The sequence below is a fragment of the Sciurus vulgaris genome (genome assembly GCF_902686455.1).
Source record: "Sciurus vulgaris genome assembly, chromosome: 9".
NCBI classification, from domain to species: domain Eukaryota; kingdom Metazoa; phylum Chordata; class Mammalia; order Rodentia; family Sciuridae; genus Sciurus; species Sciurus vulgaris.
In genome coordinates, this window is record NC_136469.1 from 75,749,378 (window position 1) to 75,762,376 (window position 12,999).

At 35.7% G+C, this 12,999-nt stretch overlaps 1 protein-coding gene across 13 annotated transcripts in view; it reads left to right on the forward strand.

The window, feature by feature from the left end:
* Positions 1–12,999, forward strand: part of WDFY3 (WD repeat and FYVE domain containing 3) — a 269,816-nt gene that overhangs the window by 90,348 nt on the left and 166,469 nt on the right. For all 13 annotated transcript variants that reach the window (XM_079153142.1, XM_079153145.1, XM_079153139.1 and 10 more), the window contains one exon: positions 6,786–6,996. In XM_079153142.1, coding sequence (XP_079009268.1) covers positions 6,817–6,996 — 180 coding nt within the window. In that variant the 5' untranslated portion in view covers positions 6,786–6,816. The remainder of the gene's footprint in view (positions 1–6,785; positions 6,997–12,999) is intronic.

Here is a 12,999-nt window from a genome sequence, read left to right on the forward strand (position 1 = left end):
GGTGATGTGGTGTGAACATGAGATCGAGGAGGGATATAGATAAAGATGTAGCTTCAAGATGAGATGCACACCAGATTTTGAGCAATTTTTTCTGCCTTGCAAAGATTGTGACCATATCCCATTGTAAACTCGTAGGTCTCTTTTAAGGGAAGTCACGCCCTGGTCTATTTGAAATCTTAGAAAAAATGAACATAGACCCTTCATAGACAGGGTAAAAACTAGAGTTGGTATTCCCTGGTGCCTTACATGTGGTAGATGCTCAAGCGATTAAATGGCAATTAATTGTGGTTTGGGATTCAACCATAGGGTCTGCAGTGCATTCTTTTGATTATTAGGAGTGGAAGTTTCGATCTCTTGAATGGATTTCACACTTAGTAGCAGTCAAAAGGTTTGGAGGAAGTTTAGAAAGTAAAGCAAATGAGTAAGTAGGGTAATTCTGTTTGGGGTAAAACATGGTACATGATGACACTGAGTTTTAGGTGCAGTTATAAAATGCTCTGAAAAACAGTTTTTAAAGATGAATTTAAATAACATTTTGAGCCACAGCATCATTGTGTATGTAGACTTCTAAGTTAAATAATCAGAAGGGCAAATCCTATCTATATGGATAAATTTTGATATTTTGCGAAAATACAAATTGTGAGTATAAGAACTCATAATACAGGGCTGAGGTTGTGGCTCAGTGATACAGTGCTTGCCTAGCATGTGTGAGGCACTGGGTTGGATCCTTAGTACCACATGAAAAAATAAATAAAATAAAGGTATTGTGTCACCTACAAATATTAAAAAAAAGAACACCTAATAAAAACCCTCATCATTATGTAGCAGTCTGTGAAGAAGCCAGCACTTATTTTGTTGTTATTTTTATTAATGTCATCATTATTTTTTGAATATTTTTTTTCTGTGAGGTTTCAGTGATAAGATTCTGCACAGTCTTTTGAATTTCTTGTTTTTCCTTTTCATCACTTTCAAGTCACAGTGATACATAATCCAGCCTCATTCAGTGATGACTTTTTCTGTACTGGTGAGCTGCTTCCTCTTTAGGATGCTCCTGATCCTTGCATGTTGTTGATACCTGATTTCCCTGTGGGGTTTCTGGCTTATTGCCTTTTGTTTTGTCATCAACTGCTTACCAACCACATTTACCACTCCTAGTGATCTGTTTACCTCTCTGCTCCTACCTTCACATGAGCAGTTCTTAATTTCTAAATTAATGTGAGTATTCCCTGAATTCATGTCTTAAATTATTTTGTGGTGTTTCAAACATCTCTTAACAAAAGTAATCATATTTTCTTTTCAAGTAATAAAATGCAACTTAAGCCTACCATAAAGTGTTGAATTGGGCAAGATCTTTGCTTTTCGTAATCTTATGTTATTTCTACAGTGTTGGAAAAAAGGCATTCAAAATAACAATTACACAGTGTGATAAATTCTATGATAAAGATAGGCACAATGTTGTGGGAACAGAGGAGGAGGAAGGGTTACATATGAAACTGGGTTAGGGAATGCTTTCTACAATAAGGAATTTTGAGCTAAGATTAGCATGATTAGTAAATACCCAGATGCTAATGGGCTAGAGGGGAATCTTGCCCCAGCCTCCCAGGAGATGGTTCAGCCCGAGAAGGCAGAACAGAGATTCTGCACTGAACTGGTCTGGGTGGAGTTAAAGTAGAATTGTGGGGAATGAACAGGGTCAGTCCTACACATGGCCAGATAATGAGGAACCTTAAAATTTGTACTTTTACTAAAGCTATGGGAATCACTCAGTCATTCCTTGCTTCTTACTGTATACAGATCCTTAGTGAGGTGTTATGGATTTGAAGACCACAGGATGTTCAGGAATTCTTTGTTTTGTTTTTTTTAAGTATTTTTTGGTTGTCAATGGATCTTTTATTTTATTTATTTATATGTGGTGCTAAGTATTGAACCCACGACCTCCCACATACCAGGCAAGTGCTCTACCACTGAGCCACAACTCTAGCCCAAGGAATTCATAGTTTAATGAGAGATATTCATAATTAAATAGCAAGAAAGTTTTAAGCAAGTTGGTAACTTTTCAATTTAGGACAATTGGTTCATGTAGTCTAATTCTGGAGACGTTTAAGAAGTTTTGTAAAGACTTTCTATAGGATAGAACTAGGAAGTTTTAAAATTTTGTGTGATATGATAATGTAATTTTCAAAAATTACAGTAAAACTATTACACCCAGAAATCAGGTTTCTGATCAGGTTACACACTAAGTACATATTGCAGCTAGGAAATGAAACTAGTCAGTTGCAAAGTCTGAGCAACCACTATGCTGTACTGTCTCTCTTAATGGTGCGTATCCTGGTGGGATCAAAGGTGGACCAGAAACTCAGCCTAACAATTTGGGAAATTCTTCACTGAGAAGGTAACCTCAGAGCCAGGGTGCTTTTTGAGGGGGTAGAGGGCGGAGGTTGGGGGCTGCTAGGAAAAGCAGGGGAGGGTCATACCTGGCAGAGGGGACAGTATATCCAACACACAGAGAATGCAAAGAACCTGACAAGGTAGGGCATGCTTTCATTGTGGCACAATTTAGAGTGGAAGAGGTGGCTTAGTGAGAGATGAACCTGGGTATATAAATGAAACCAGAGTGTGTAAGAACTTAAGATATTAGACTGAGGTGTTTCAGTTTATTCTTAGGCAATAGGGAATCAACAGAGGTTTTAAATCGAAAAAGTGGTGTATCTGCTGTGTGTCTTGGAAGATAAATTAGGAGATGTAGGATAGATGCAGTCAAGAAAGAACACCAGTCATGTGGTAGTGAATTTTGATTAATTTTATTGATAATGTAAAAGAGGAACCTTTGGTTCTGTTGACTTTTCTCTGTAGTCTTCCTGTTTGTGTTTTTATTTCATTCATTCATTTAGAGAGGGTATTAAACTGCTGGGTGTGATTTGATCCCCAGTACCTCATGCATGCTAGGCAAGTGCTCTACCACTGAACTGTGCCCATAGCCCTTCCTGTTTTTAATCTCATTGATTTTTGTCCTAATTTTTGTTATTTAATTTCTTTTGGTTCTTTAAGCTTACACAGCTCTTCTTTTTCTAATTTCCTATGGTAGAATTATAGATTTTCTTCTCTTGTATTATATGTATTTGTTGTAATTTTCCTCTAAGAAAGAATTTTTACTGCATTTTATAGATTTCAATAAGTTTTGTTTTCATTTAGTTCATGTTTTTAAATTTCTCTTGATGATTCTTTGACCTATGTGTTATTTGAAAATATGTTGTTTAATTTCCAAATAATTGGGGCTTTTCCATTTGTCTGTTACTGATTGATTGTTTAATTTCATTGTGTTCTGAGATCGGTCATATGCTTTGTATGATTACTGTTCTTTTAAGTTTGTTAAGGTATGTTTATCGCCCAGGATATTATGTTTTGGTGAATGTTTTCTGTGAGCTTAAGAAGAGGATGTGTTCTGCTGTTCTTGGATAGAGTATTTTGAAGAGGCAGCATATAGAATGAGATTAAATATTTGCAAACCAAGATCTGTTAAGGGATTGAAATCTAAAATACATAAGGGACTAATCTAAGTCAGTAGCAGAAACTCAAGTGACCTGATTAAAAATGGACCAAAAGACCTGAGTAGATGTTTCTCAGAAAAGACGTACAAATAACCAAGAGTTTTGTGAAATGTGCAGCATCATCAGTCATCAGGGAAATTGCAAATCAAAACCACAGTGAGACATCATCTTAAGCCATTTAGAATGACTATTATCTGAAAGACAAAGGATAACAGTTACTGGCCAGAATGTGGGAAAAGGAAACCCTTAAACACTATTGGAAATGTAAAATGGTATAGCCATCATGGAAAACAGTTCAGAGGTTCCTTAAAAACTTAAAAATAGAAGTTCCTTATGATCTGGCGGCAGTCCTACTTCTAGGTGTATATTCAAAGGAAATAAAGTTAGTATCTTGGAAGAGCTGTCTATTCTCCCATGCCTGTTGCAGGGTCATTCACAATAACCAAGATACAGAAACAACCTAAATGTTTCTTTACAGATGAATAGATTTTTTAAATAAATGAGGTGAGGGTGTATACCTAGTGGAATAATACTCAAAAATTTAAAAAGAAAGAAATCAGAGTAGAATGGTGGTTGCCAGGGCAGGAGTAAATGGGGGAGATGCTGGTCAAGGGGTGCAAAGTTCTGGGACATCTCGCGTACAGCAGTATCACAGTACTCTATTGTGTGCTTGATATTTGCTAACAGATGTTAAGTGTTGTCTTTATGAAAAAAAATTTTATATGGTAACAGTGAGGTGATAAATATTAATGAACTTGAATGTGGTAATTATTTCCCAATGTATACATATATCAGAATGTCAAGGAAGGTTGGACACCAGATACCAAAATATATAGTTACATAGAAGGAATAAATTCTAATGTTCTATAGCACAGTAGTATGACTGTAGTTCACATTAATTTATTACATATTTTATAAAGAACTGGAAGAGAGGAGTTTGAAGCTTCTCAACACACACACACAAAAAATGATAGATGTTTGAGGTGGAAATGCTGATAAATGTTTTGCTCTTTACCTCGTTATGTATGCATAGCAAATTATTACAATGTGCCCCATAAACACATCAATATTTCTTTAAATTCTTTAAAATTAAAAATATCAAGTTCTATACCTTAAGTATATACACATTTTATTTCTGTAAATAAACGTAGGGCTAAAAAGACAGAGTTAGCCAACACAGTAGTGCCCTTCTATAATCCCAGTGGTTTGGGCGACAGACAGGAGAATGGAGAGTTCAAAGCCACCCGCAGGAATTTAGCGAGCACTTAGCAACTCAGCAAGACCCTATCTCTATATAAAATACAAAAACACTGTTGCCCAGTGGTTAAGGGCCCCTGGGTTCAATCCTTGATACCAAAAAAGAAAAAAAAGCAGAGTTAATCATCTCATCTGTTCACTTTTTAATTAGCTTGGAATGAGGAGCAGATGAAAAGGTCTAGTCTGATTCCTGACTTTTTTTTTGTTTTTGTTTTTTAGTGACATAGATTCCTTTGAAAGCTTGGGATCTCTTAGAAAAAAGATTTCTAAGTTTTAGAGAATCATGAATCCCTTAACTCCTATTCACAATCTCTCGATTATGATGAACACTAGCTAGAGCCTAAGGAATAAGAATACAGCTCTGCATAATCTGAAATGTTAACTAATTTACAAAAATTTTATAGTCCACTTCTAATTTTATTTTTGTTCTGGGAATTTCCAGAACTATACTAGCACACAATAGATTTCTTGAACATGTTTGTTGAAATAATTTTGTTAATGTTTGGAAGACTTAAATATTTTCCAAGAATGAATATGTTGGATAGCTTTGAACTGGATTGATTTCTGTTATTTTGTAGTTAAATGTACTCAGCTCATAGCCTATGTGCCCAAGTACTCTGTTCTGCATCTGGGCCCTTGAGAATGAACTGAGTTCGCTTCGCACAATACTCATTCAGGATAGACTAGCCAATAACAGAACTCTAAACAGAGCGTGTCTTTCTGCTCCTCACTTGTGATGAGTCACATCCTGTCCTCTTACAGGGGAGCTGGAGTATAGAAGCATATGCCAGTAGCCAGTTAGGGAGTTCACTCAAAATTCTCGAGGGCAAGTGTGTTTTGATGCTTGTTCTTCTTATAGTTTTAAAAATCAATAAGCAGATGTTTAGTAAATAAAACCGTAGCCTTGAAGTCATTTTTTGTTTCTTGCGAATTGGCATCTTACTTATGTGGTTATGCAGCAAAATTAAAAATTAATCTCAAGTTATGACTGCTTTTCTACAGATTATGAAAGCAAATTGCTTTTCATCCAGATTCTGTATATCCATAATGTTCTCCCAGCCTTCCTGATTCCTTTTGTAACATATCCTGTTTTTGTGTCTGAAATTAGCTAATTGCTGGCACAGTTAGTAGTGGTTGAAAACATCTGAGGGTGTTTTCTAAAAGCTTAGTGTTATTGATCCTGCATCTACTTTAACTCAGTGGTTAGTTTATTTTTTAAATGCAACTCCAGCAAAGGATTCAATATTCACTGAAGCCATAGTTATCCTTGTCATATGTGGTTCAATATCTTCTATGCTATATTACTTTAAAGAAAAAAAATGTTCATCACTACTCACAAAAGGAATCAGCATGACTTACCTAAGGGTTTTTGTTTGTTTTTTTTTTTTAAAAAGTGGTCTTTGGTTATATGATCATTTTCACTGTCCCTTAATGATTTATAAGATATATTGGAATATCCTTTCACTTAATTTGCATATTTTTAAACTAACAAAGTGTTACATGTTCAAGAAGCACATGAAATTTATTTATCATCTAGAAAATACTGAAATGACTGTTTAGAAAACTGGGAGTTTTGAGTTTTGGATGTTTTGAGATTAGGGAGAGTTTTCTATTTGTTTTATTCTATTTTACATATACTTAATAATTAAGCAACATATTAATAGTAACATTTGTGATTTTTTAACTTGATATGATTAACTTAATTGGAAATATTTGTTATTTGTCTAATTAATGTTTTACATTTTATATAAATTGTGGTAAAGCCAAAAGGAACTTTTAAGTTCCCATGATTCATAACTTGCCATTCAGGGAGATTTAACAAAATTAACTTTGCTTCTCTTGTTTTTTTCTGTTTCAAGAAGTGGGAAGAAATATATTAGAGAGAATTTTCTGTTTTTAGGACTTTTTATAAGCTCTTACATGCTCAACCTGGTCAAGGTGGTGACATTTTGACTGTTATACATTGACATCTTCCTACAGAATTAGAAGTGTTTATCACCAACCAGCCACGATGAATATGGTGAAGAGGATCATGGGGAGGCCCAGGCAGGAGGAGTGCAGCCCGCAGGACAATGCCTTGGGACTGATGCACCTCCGCCGTCTCTTCACTGAGCTGTGCCATCCTCCCCGGCACATGACTCAGAAGGAACAAGAAGAGAAATTATACATGATGCTGCCAGTGTTTAACAGGGTAAGTCCAGGTTCCAAATGTGACTTGCAGGACTAGATGTCATTATAGGAATCTTAAGATAAAATGTAAATCATAAGTAGAAAAAAAACTATAGGATGACCTAGTTTTTAAAATCTTGATGTTTTCATTCATTCATTTAGAAATTTGCTCTATATCATGTGACTTCATGTGAAACCTGGTCAGAATGAACTATACTTAGTGACACCTAACAGATAAAAGGAAAGCTGTGAACTTTTGTAAAATATTCCTGTAATGGTTGAATTATGGAAAAATGAAGATTGTTAATTGCCATTTGTTATTTCTGTTGTTTTGAAGTGATGAGTTTGCACCAAGTGATACACTTGTCCATGTTTTTTGTACAATTTAAAACATTATATGGTTTGTTTTGTGGTTTGTCCTGTTTTCTGTGAGATTCAGTAAAAAGATAGTCATAGGCTATAGATAAAATCTAAATAGAGTTAATGTCAATGTCTTTTGGTGATTACATGTAGCAATCATGTTGGAGCTTTTTAAAATAACTTTTTATATTGATCAAATATTTATAAGTACATAGTTTTAAAAAGTCAAGACAGTTCCACAGCTTTATAGGTTCCCTACTGCTCTCTACTACTAATTGTTGCTACCACTAAAGCTTTTAAATAACATGCTTTAACTGCTGTTTCTTGATTATTCAGTTTTAATTGACTTCCTGCTGAGGAGTATAAGAATTCGCCTTTTTACTTTCTGTCCCCCCAAGCCATAACATACATATTCGCACTATCTCGTGCATGCTCCCTATCCTTTCCATGTGGTTGTACCATTTGTATAAACAATATTCAGTGTTTACTCTCCACTGACTGTGGTGTAAATATTACTCAAAAATGAACTAGTGAGCTGGGGTTATGGCTCAGTTGTAGAGCACTTGCCTAATACCTTTGAGGCACTGGGTTTAATCCTCAGCACCACATTAAAAAAAATGAATAAAATAAATTTATTGTGTCCATCTACAATTAAAAACAGTTTTTTAAAAATGAACTTGTAGTATGTCACCATTTTATTTCCAGTATTATGGAACTTGATTCCCCCAGACTTCTTGTTTCTGTTTCTATCTTTCTCCCCATGTCTCTCTGTCCTTTCTCTCTCCTTTCTTTGTCCTCCTCATTCTTTTCTCTTCTTTTTTCTATTTTGAGTTCTTGCCCTTGTCCTGACTGTCCTTTTTTTCCCTCCACCTTTCATTCTCTCCCTCCCATCCCATTACTCTTTCTTCCTGTCTCTGTTTCCTCCTTCTCTCTTTGCCTTCAGTCCCCTCTGTCTTCCCTTTCTCTGTTCTTTCCCCCACCTCTACCCCTCCTTGTCTCTCTCTCTTCCTGTTTCTCCCCCGCTCTATTTCTCCCTCCTCATCTCTTGTCTCTTTTTCTCTTTCCTGACTATCTTGTCCACATCTCTGACTTAGTAGTCTTACTTGGTCTTCATATTGTTCTCTGTTAGTCTGTCTTTGTTTCTGAAAATATCTAGGCACTTCATTTCTCCTCAGTGTCTGTGTGTTGATATTGAAGAATGAAATATTGAAACGGAAATTATGTGTGCAAAGGTGAACATTTTAAGTGGTAAGATTATCTGACTAGGTTTTTTGAAATATCTAAATATCTGTCAACTCCTCTTTTTTCTTTTTCTTTTCTTTTTTTTTTTTTTTTTTTTTTTTTTTTTTTTTTTTGTACTAGGGATTGAACCCAAAGGTACTTTAGCACTGAACCATATCCCCAGCCCTTTTTATTTTTTATTTGAGACAGAGGATTTCACTAAGTTGCTGAGGCTGGATTTGAACTTGTGATCTTCCTGCCTAAGCCTCTTGAGCCACTGGGATTACAGGTGTTGTACCCCCATACCCAGTTTGACCCCTCAGTCTTAATATACCCATAAATAGTTTATTTTGGATATATTGATATCCCAGGAAGGGGAATTCTTCTATCTACCCAGAGTGTATTAGCCTGACTGCTGGTGTTTTCTTATAGCTAAATTGAAGAACTAGGTCGGTACTCATGTTCAGAAGGAATCTTCAGTTTTCACAAATGAGTGATCTTTAATTTGCACTAGTACACCTGTTCTTCCTCTCTAGGAATTAGTACTGGGGATGAGCAATCACCTTAATTTTATTTTTATTTTAAAAATAAGAACATCTATCTTATGAGGTTATCATGAGGATTAAATAAGCTAACATACTTAAAGCAGTTAACAAATATTTGTTCTTAGGAATTTGTATGTATTATTATTTTTGTTACTGAATTAAAAATAAACACAATAGGAGACAAAGCAAAGATAATAAACTTTATGCTAAAATAATTGTTCAGGTTAATTATTACTCAGACCAATCTAACAGGGAATGTTGATAGCAGAAGGGGAGAGGTTGTATTCTGGTTTTGGTTTTTTTTTTTTTTTTCCCTTCATTTATTCTGTTTTGTGTGTTCATGGAGTCATTCAGTGAACTTCTATCTAACAAGTACACATTATATCATATTGCACTATGTGTTGGCATTTCTGAACTGAAGTGCAGTTTTTAATCTTGTAAGGCTGAAGTAATCTTGAATATTGAAGGGCAACATATACATCTTCTATAAGCACATAAAGAGATATAAACACAAAAACAGATAAAACAATAAGAATGGAGTACATGAGGTAAATGTAGGTACCATAAAGATAGTTACTGAAGAATATGTAGGGGCCAGGGAAGGCAAGTTTTTCTTAAGAATGTGATGGATTCTTGAGTTGTTTGACTAAAACATTAGCCAAATTGGAGATAAATGGGATAAATTAAGTAAGAAGGTAGTAGAAGTTAAATCATGAACCAAGACAAAAGGCAAGAAGCATGTTGATACGTGCCAGCATCCATCAGCCATCTAAAAAACTGATTTTACATCAAGGAAGGCAAAACATAAGACTGTGGATAGATAGGAAGCAGATCATGATAGATTTGTTTGTGATGTTTAGCGATAATACTTTTTCCTGTAGGCATTCAGTGCCAAGGAAGTGGTTTAAACAATGGAATAAGAGTAGAAGGGGCCAAAGCAAGGCTGTCTCTCACACTTCTACTTTGGGAAATTTGGTAATTGTTTTCACCAGTTGATGAGAAAGAAATGCTTTAGAGGGCAAATCAGTGTGGGACACTGGGTCTGAATTATTTGTGAGCTTCCATGGTGAAGGTTTTCAGCAATTATCTGGAATCTTCTGTGAGGAAACTTGGCTCAATATGTGGTTTGGGGACCTGTTGACAAAAATGTTGTGGTTGAAACACTGGAAGGGCAGAAAAGATCACTCATGGCTCATATTGCCAAGTGAGAAGAACAGCAGGCTAAGGATGAACAGTGGAGAAAACTAATGTTGAAAGAAAGAACAGATCCCTAAAGGATCCAGAACAGGCGCTGGTTAGTGACAAAACAGAAAGAACCAGGAGAGGGTGGTGTTTAAAAACTTGAGATAAAAATTTCTAGATGGAAAACAGTCAACACTATCACATATAATAGAACCAGTAAGAAGAGGAATTTGTTTATGGGATTTGTCAGTTTGGAATTCATTAGAATGGTGGAGCCAGAAAACATTGAGAAGTTTAGAAGTGATTGTGAGTTGAGACCAGATGTTAAGTATATGCTAGACTTTGAGAAATTAGAAAGAAAGTAGACCAAAAGTGATTGATGGAGATTATCGTGGTCAGTTTGGTGTCACTATAACTAAATACCTGAAATTAGTACTTTATTAAAAAATAAAGGTTGAAATGTTCAAACATCATGGCGCTGGCATCCTGGCAGGGGCCCCCTAGCTGTGTTACTACATGTGGAGAAGAGAATGGGAGCGAGCTGTATATAGAAGAGACCCAGCACATAGAGCAGCCTCACTTCATAAAAACCCATTCTCCTGAGAACTAATCTAGTCATGTGAGACCTGATCCTCTCCTATGAGACAGCATCAATCTAGATGTGGGGGTGGAGCTGCCATGGTGCAATAATCCTGCACTAGACCCTACCTCTTAGTTGTTCTAACATGTTAGTACCAGCACAGTGGGACCAAGCTTCCATCACATGAACCCTTAAGTTACAAAGCATAGCCAAGCCACAGCAGTGGTGGAGTTGGCAATAAAGGGGGTTTTGTTTATAATGTTTTGCTTTGTTTTGAAAGATGAGAGAGATGCAGGCACACTCATTAAGAAAAGAGAAGAAACCAGCACAGCAAAAAAATTGGAAAACTTCGGGAGAGAGTGAAAATAGATTGAGGAAAGAGGGAGCATAGAGTCAAATTATAGGTAGATGAATGAGCCTCAGTAGGAGAAAGACACTCAGTTTATCCTGTGGGAAAACAGATTTTGCTGGAAGTAAATATAAATTTGTAGTTATGGTAGGTACTGAATAAGCTCTTGCTTGATGACTTTCTAGATTCCTGTTGTCATCAGCAGATGTGGCCTGTTAGTGTTCTGAAGTAAAGTCAAGTAGGAAACCTACGGAAATTTGTGATGGTTTAGAATATCAGTATAAGGGAATGAGAGAGGGACACACACTGAGAGATAAGAGATAGTTGGACAGGAGCAACAAAGGAATCCATTAATGTTGAGGGTCTAGTGAACGTTGAAGATAATAAATTTATGCCGGATCTTATACAAGTCTGTTGTAGAAGAAGAGAAGGGAAATGCCTGATTTATTGGAACTGAGCTTTTGCTGGGCTGGTAAGGCAGACTGGCAGGAAGGTAGAGAGAGAGGGATTACTTCACATATCATCAATGGGGATATGTTTGACAGGAACATGGAAAGAAAATGGAAACATTAATCCATTCAGAGAACATGCACTTTCTAATTGATGAATTTAGAGTCCTGAATATCTGCTGAGAATGATGGAGGGAGAAGGTGGAAGAGTAGGAACTCGAGGAGAGGTGGGGAAGGGTTTAAAATAGCTGTTTTAAAAATGGGAGTAGAGGGCTGGGGATATAGCTCAGTACTTGCCTCACATGAACAAGGCCCTTGGTTCAGTCCCTAGCACCACAAAAAATAAAATAAATTTTAAAATAAAAACAATGGGAGTAGAAACTGTGCACAAGTCTTTATATCAAGTCCTGTTCTGATAAGTCATTAATTTTTATTGGAACCAGTTCTGAGATTTTAAATTTTTGTTTAATTTTTAATCTTTTTTTTTTTTATGTCATGGTATGCTTTTGGCTACTAAATAAAGTACTTTTCTTTTTTCAGACTTATGAACATTTCAAGATAATTTTACTATTTAGCGTAATTATGGGAGTAATTGTTTGCAGCTCCCCTGCCCATTACTGGGGACAGAATGCAGGATCTTGCACATGCTAGACAACCACTCCGTGTCGCTGAGCTCTACGCCTAGCCCTGTTCTCAACTCTTAACATGAATTCTTGTAATAATATTCTACATACATGTCTCCCATGTATTTCATCAGTTAGGTTTCCACAGTCAGTTAAAGTAGGTCTTAGACTAGAAGAATCTTCTAATTTTTAAAATTTTTTTATAAAAGTAGGTCCAAGACACTTAAGTGATTATTCACCGTCTGCTTATACTTAGTTCGCTTATGTTCTTTATTTTTGTAAGTCTCTTTATGAACAAACTCTTTCAAATCACAAGTTTTTAATTGGATGGTTAAAAATACAGCACCTGTATATGAAGTATCTTAAGCCTCTATTACAATGTATGGTTTGACTATCATAAAGATTCAGTAAACTTTTTTTTTTCTTTGTAGTACTGGCAGTAGAACCCAGGGCCTCACACATGCTAATTGTGTATTCTACCACTGAGCTACATCCCCAGCTCAGGTTCAGTAAATTTAATTATTGAGAAGGTAGAAAGTTATTTCTGTACTATTGTCACCAGTGTAGAAATACATAAATTATATTAATTGGATGAACACTAACACACTAAAATTACCCTGTATGTGTTTGCTATTAAATTTAGAAATACATATATCCCCTCTGTATCTAAATGGTTTGAGCATTTGTGCATGAATACTGTCCTCTTGCAGGAAATA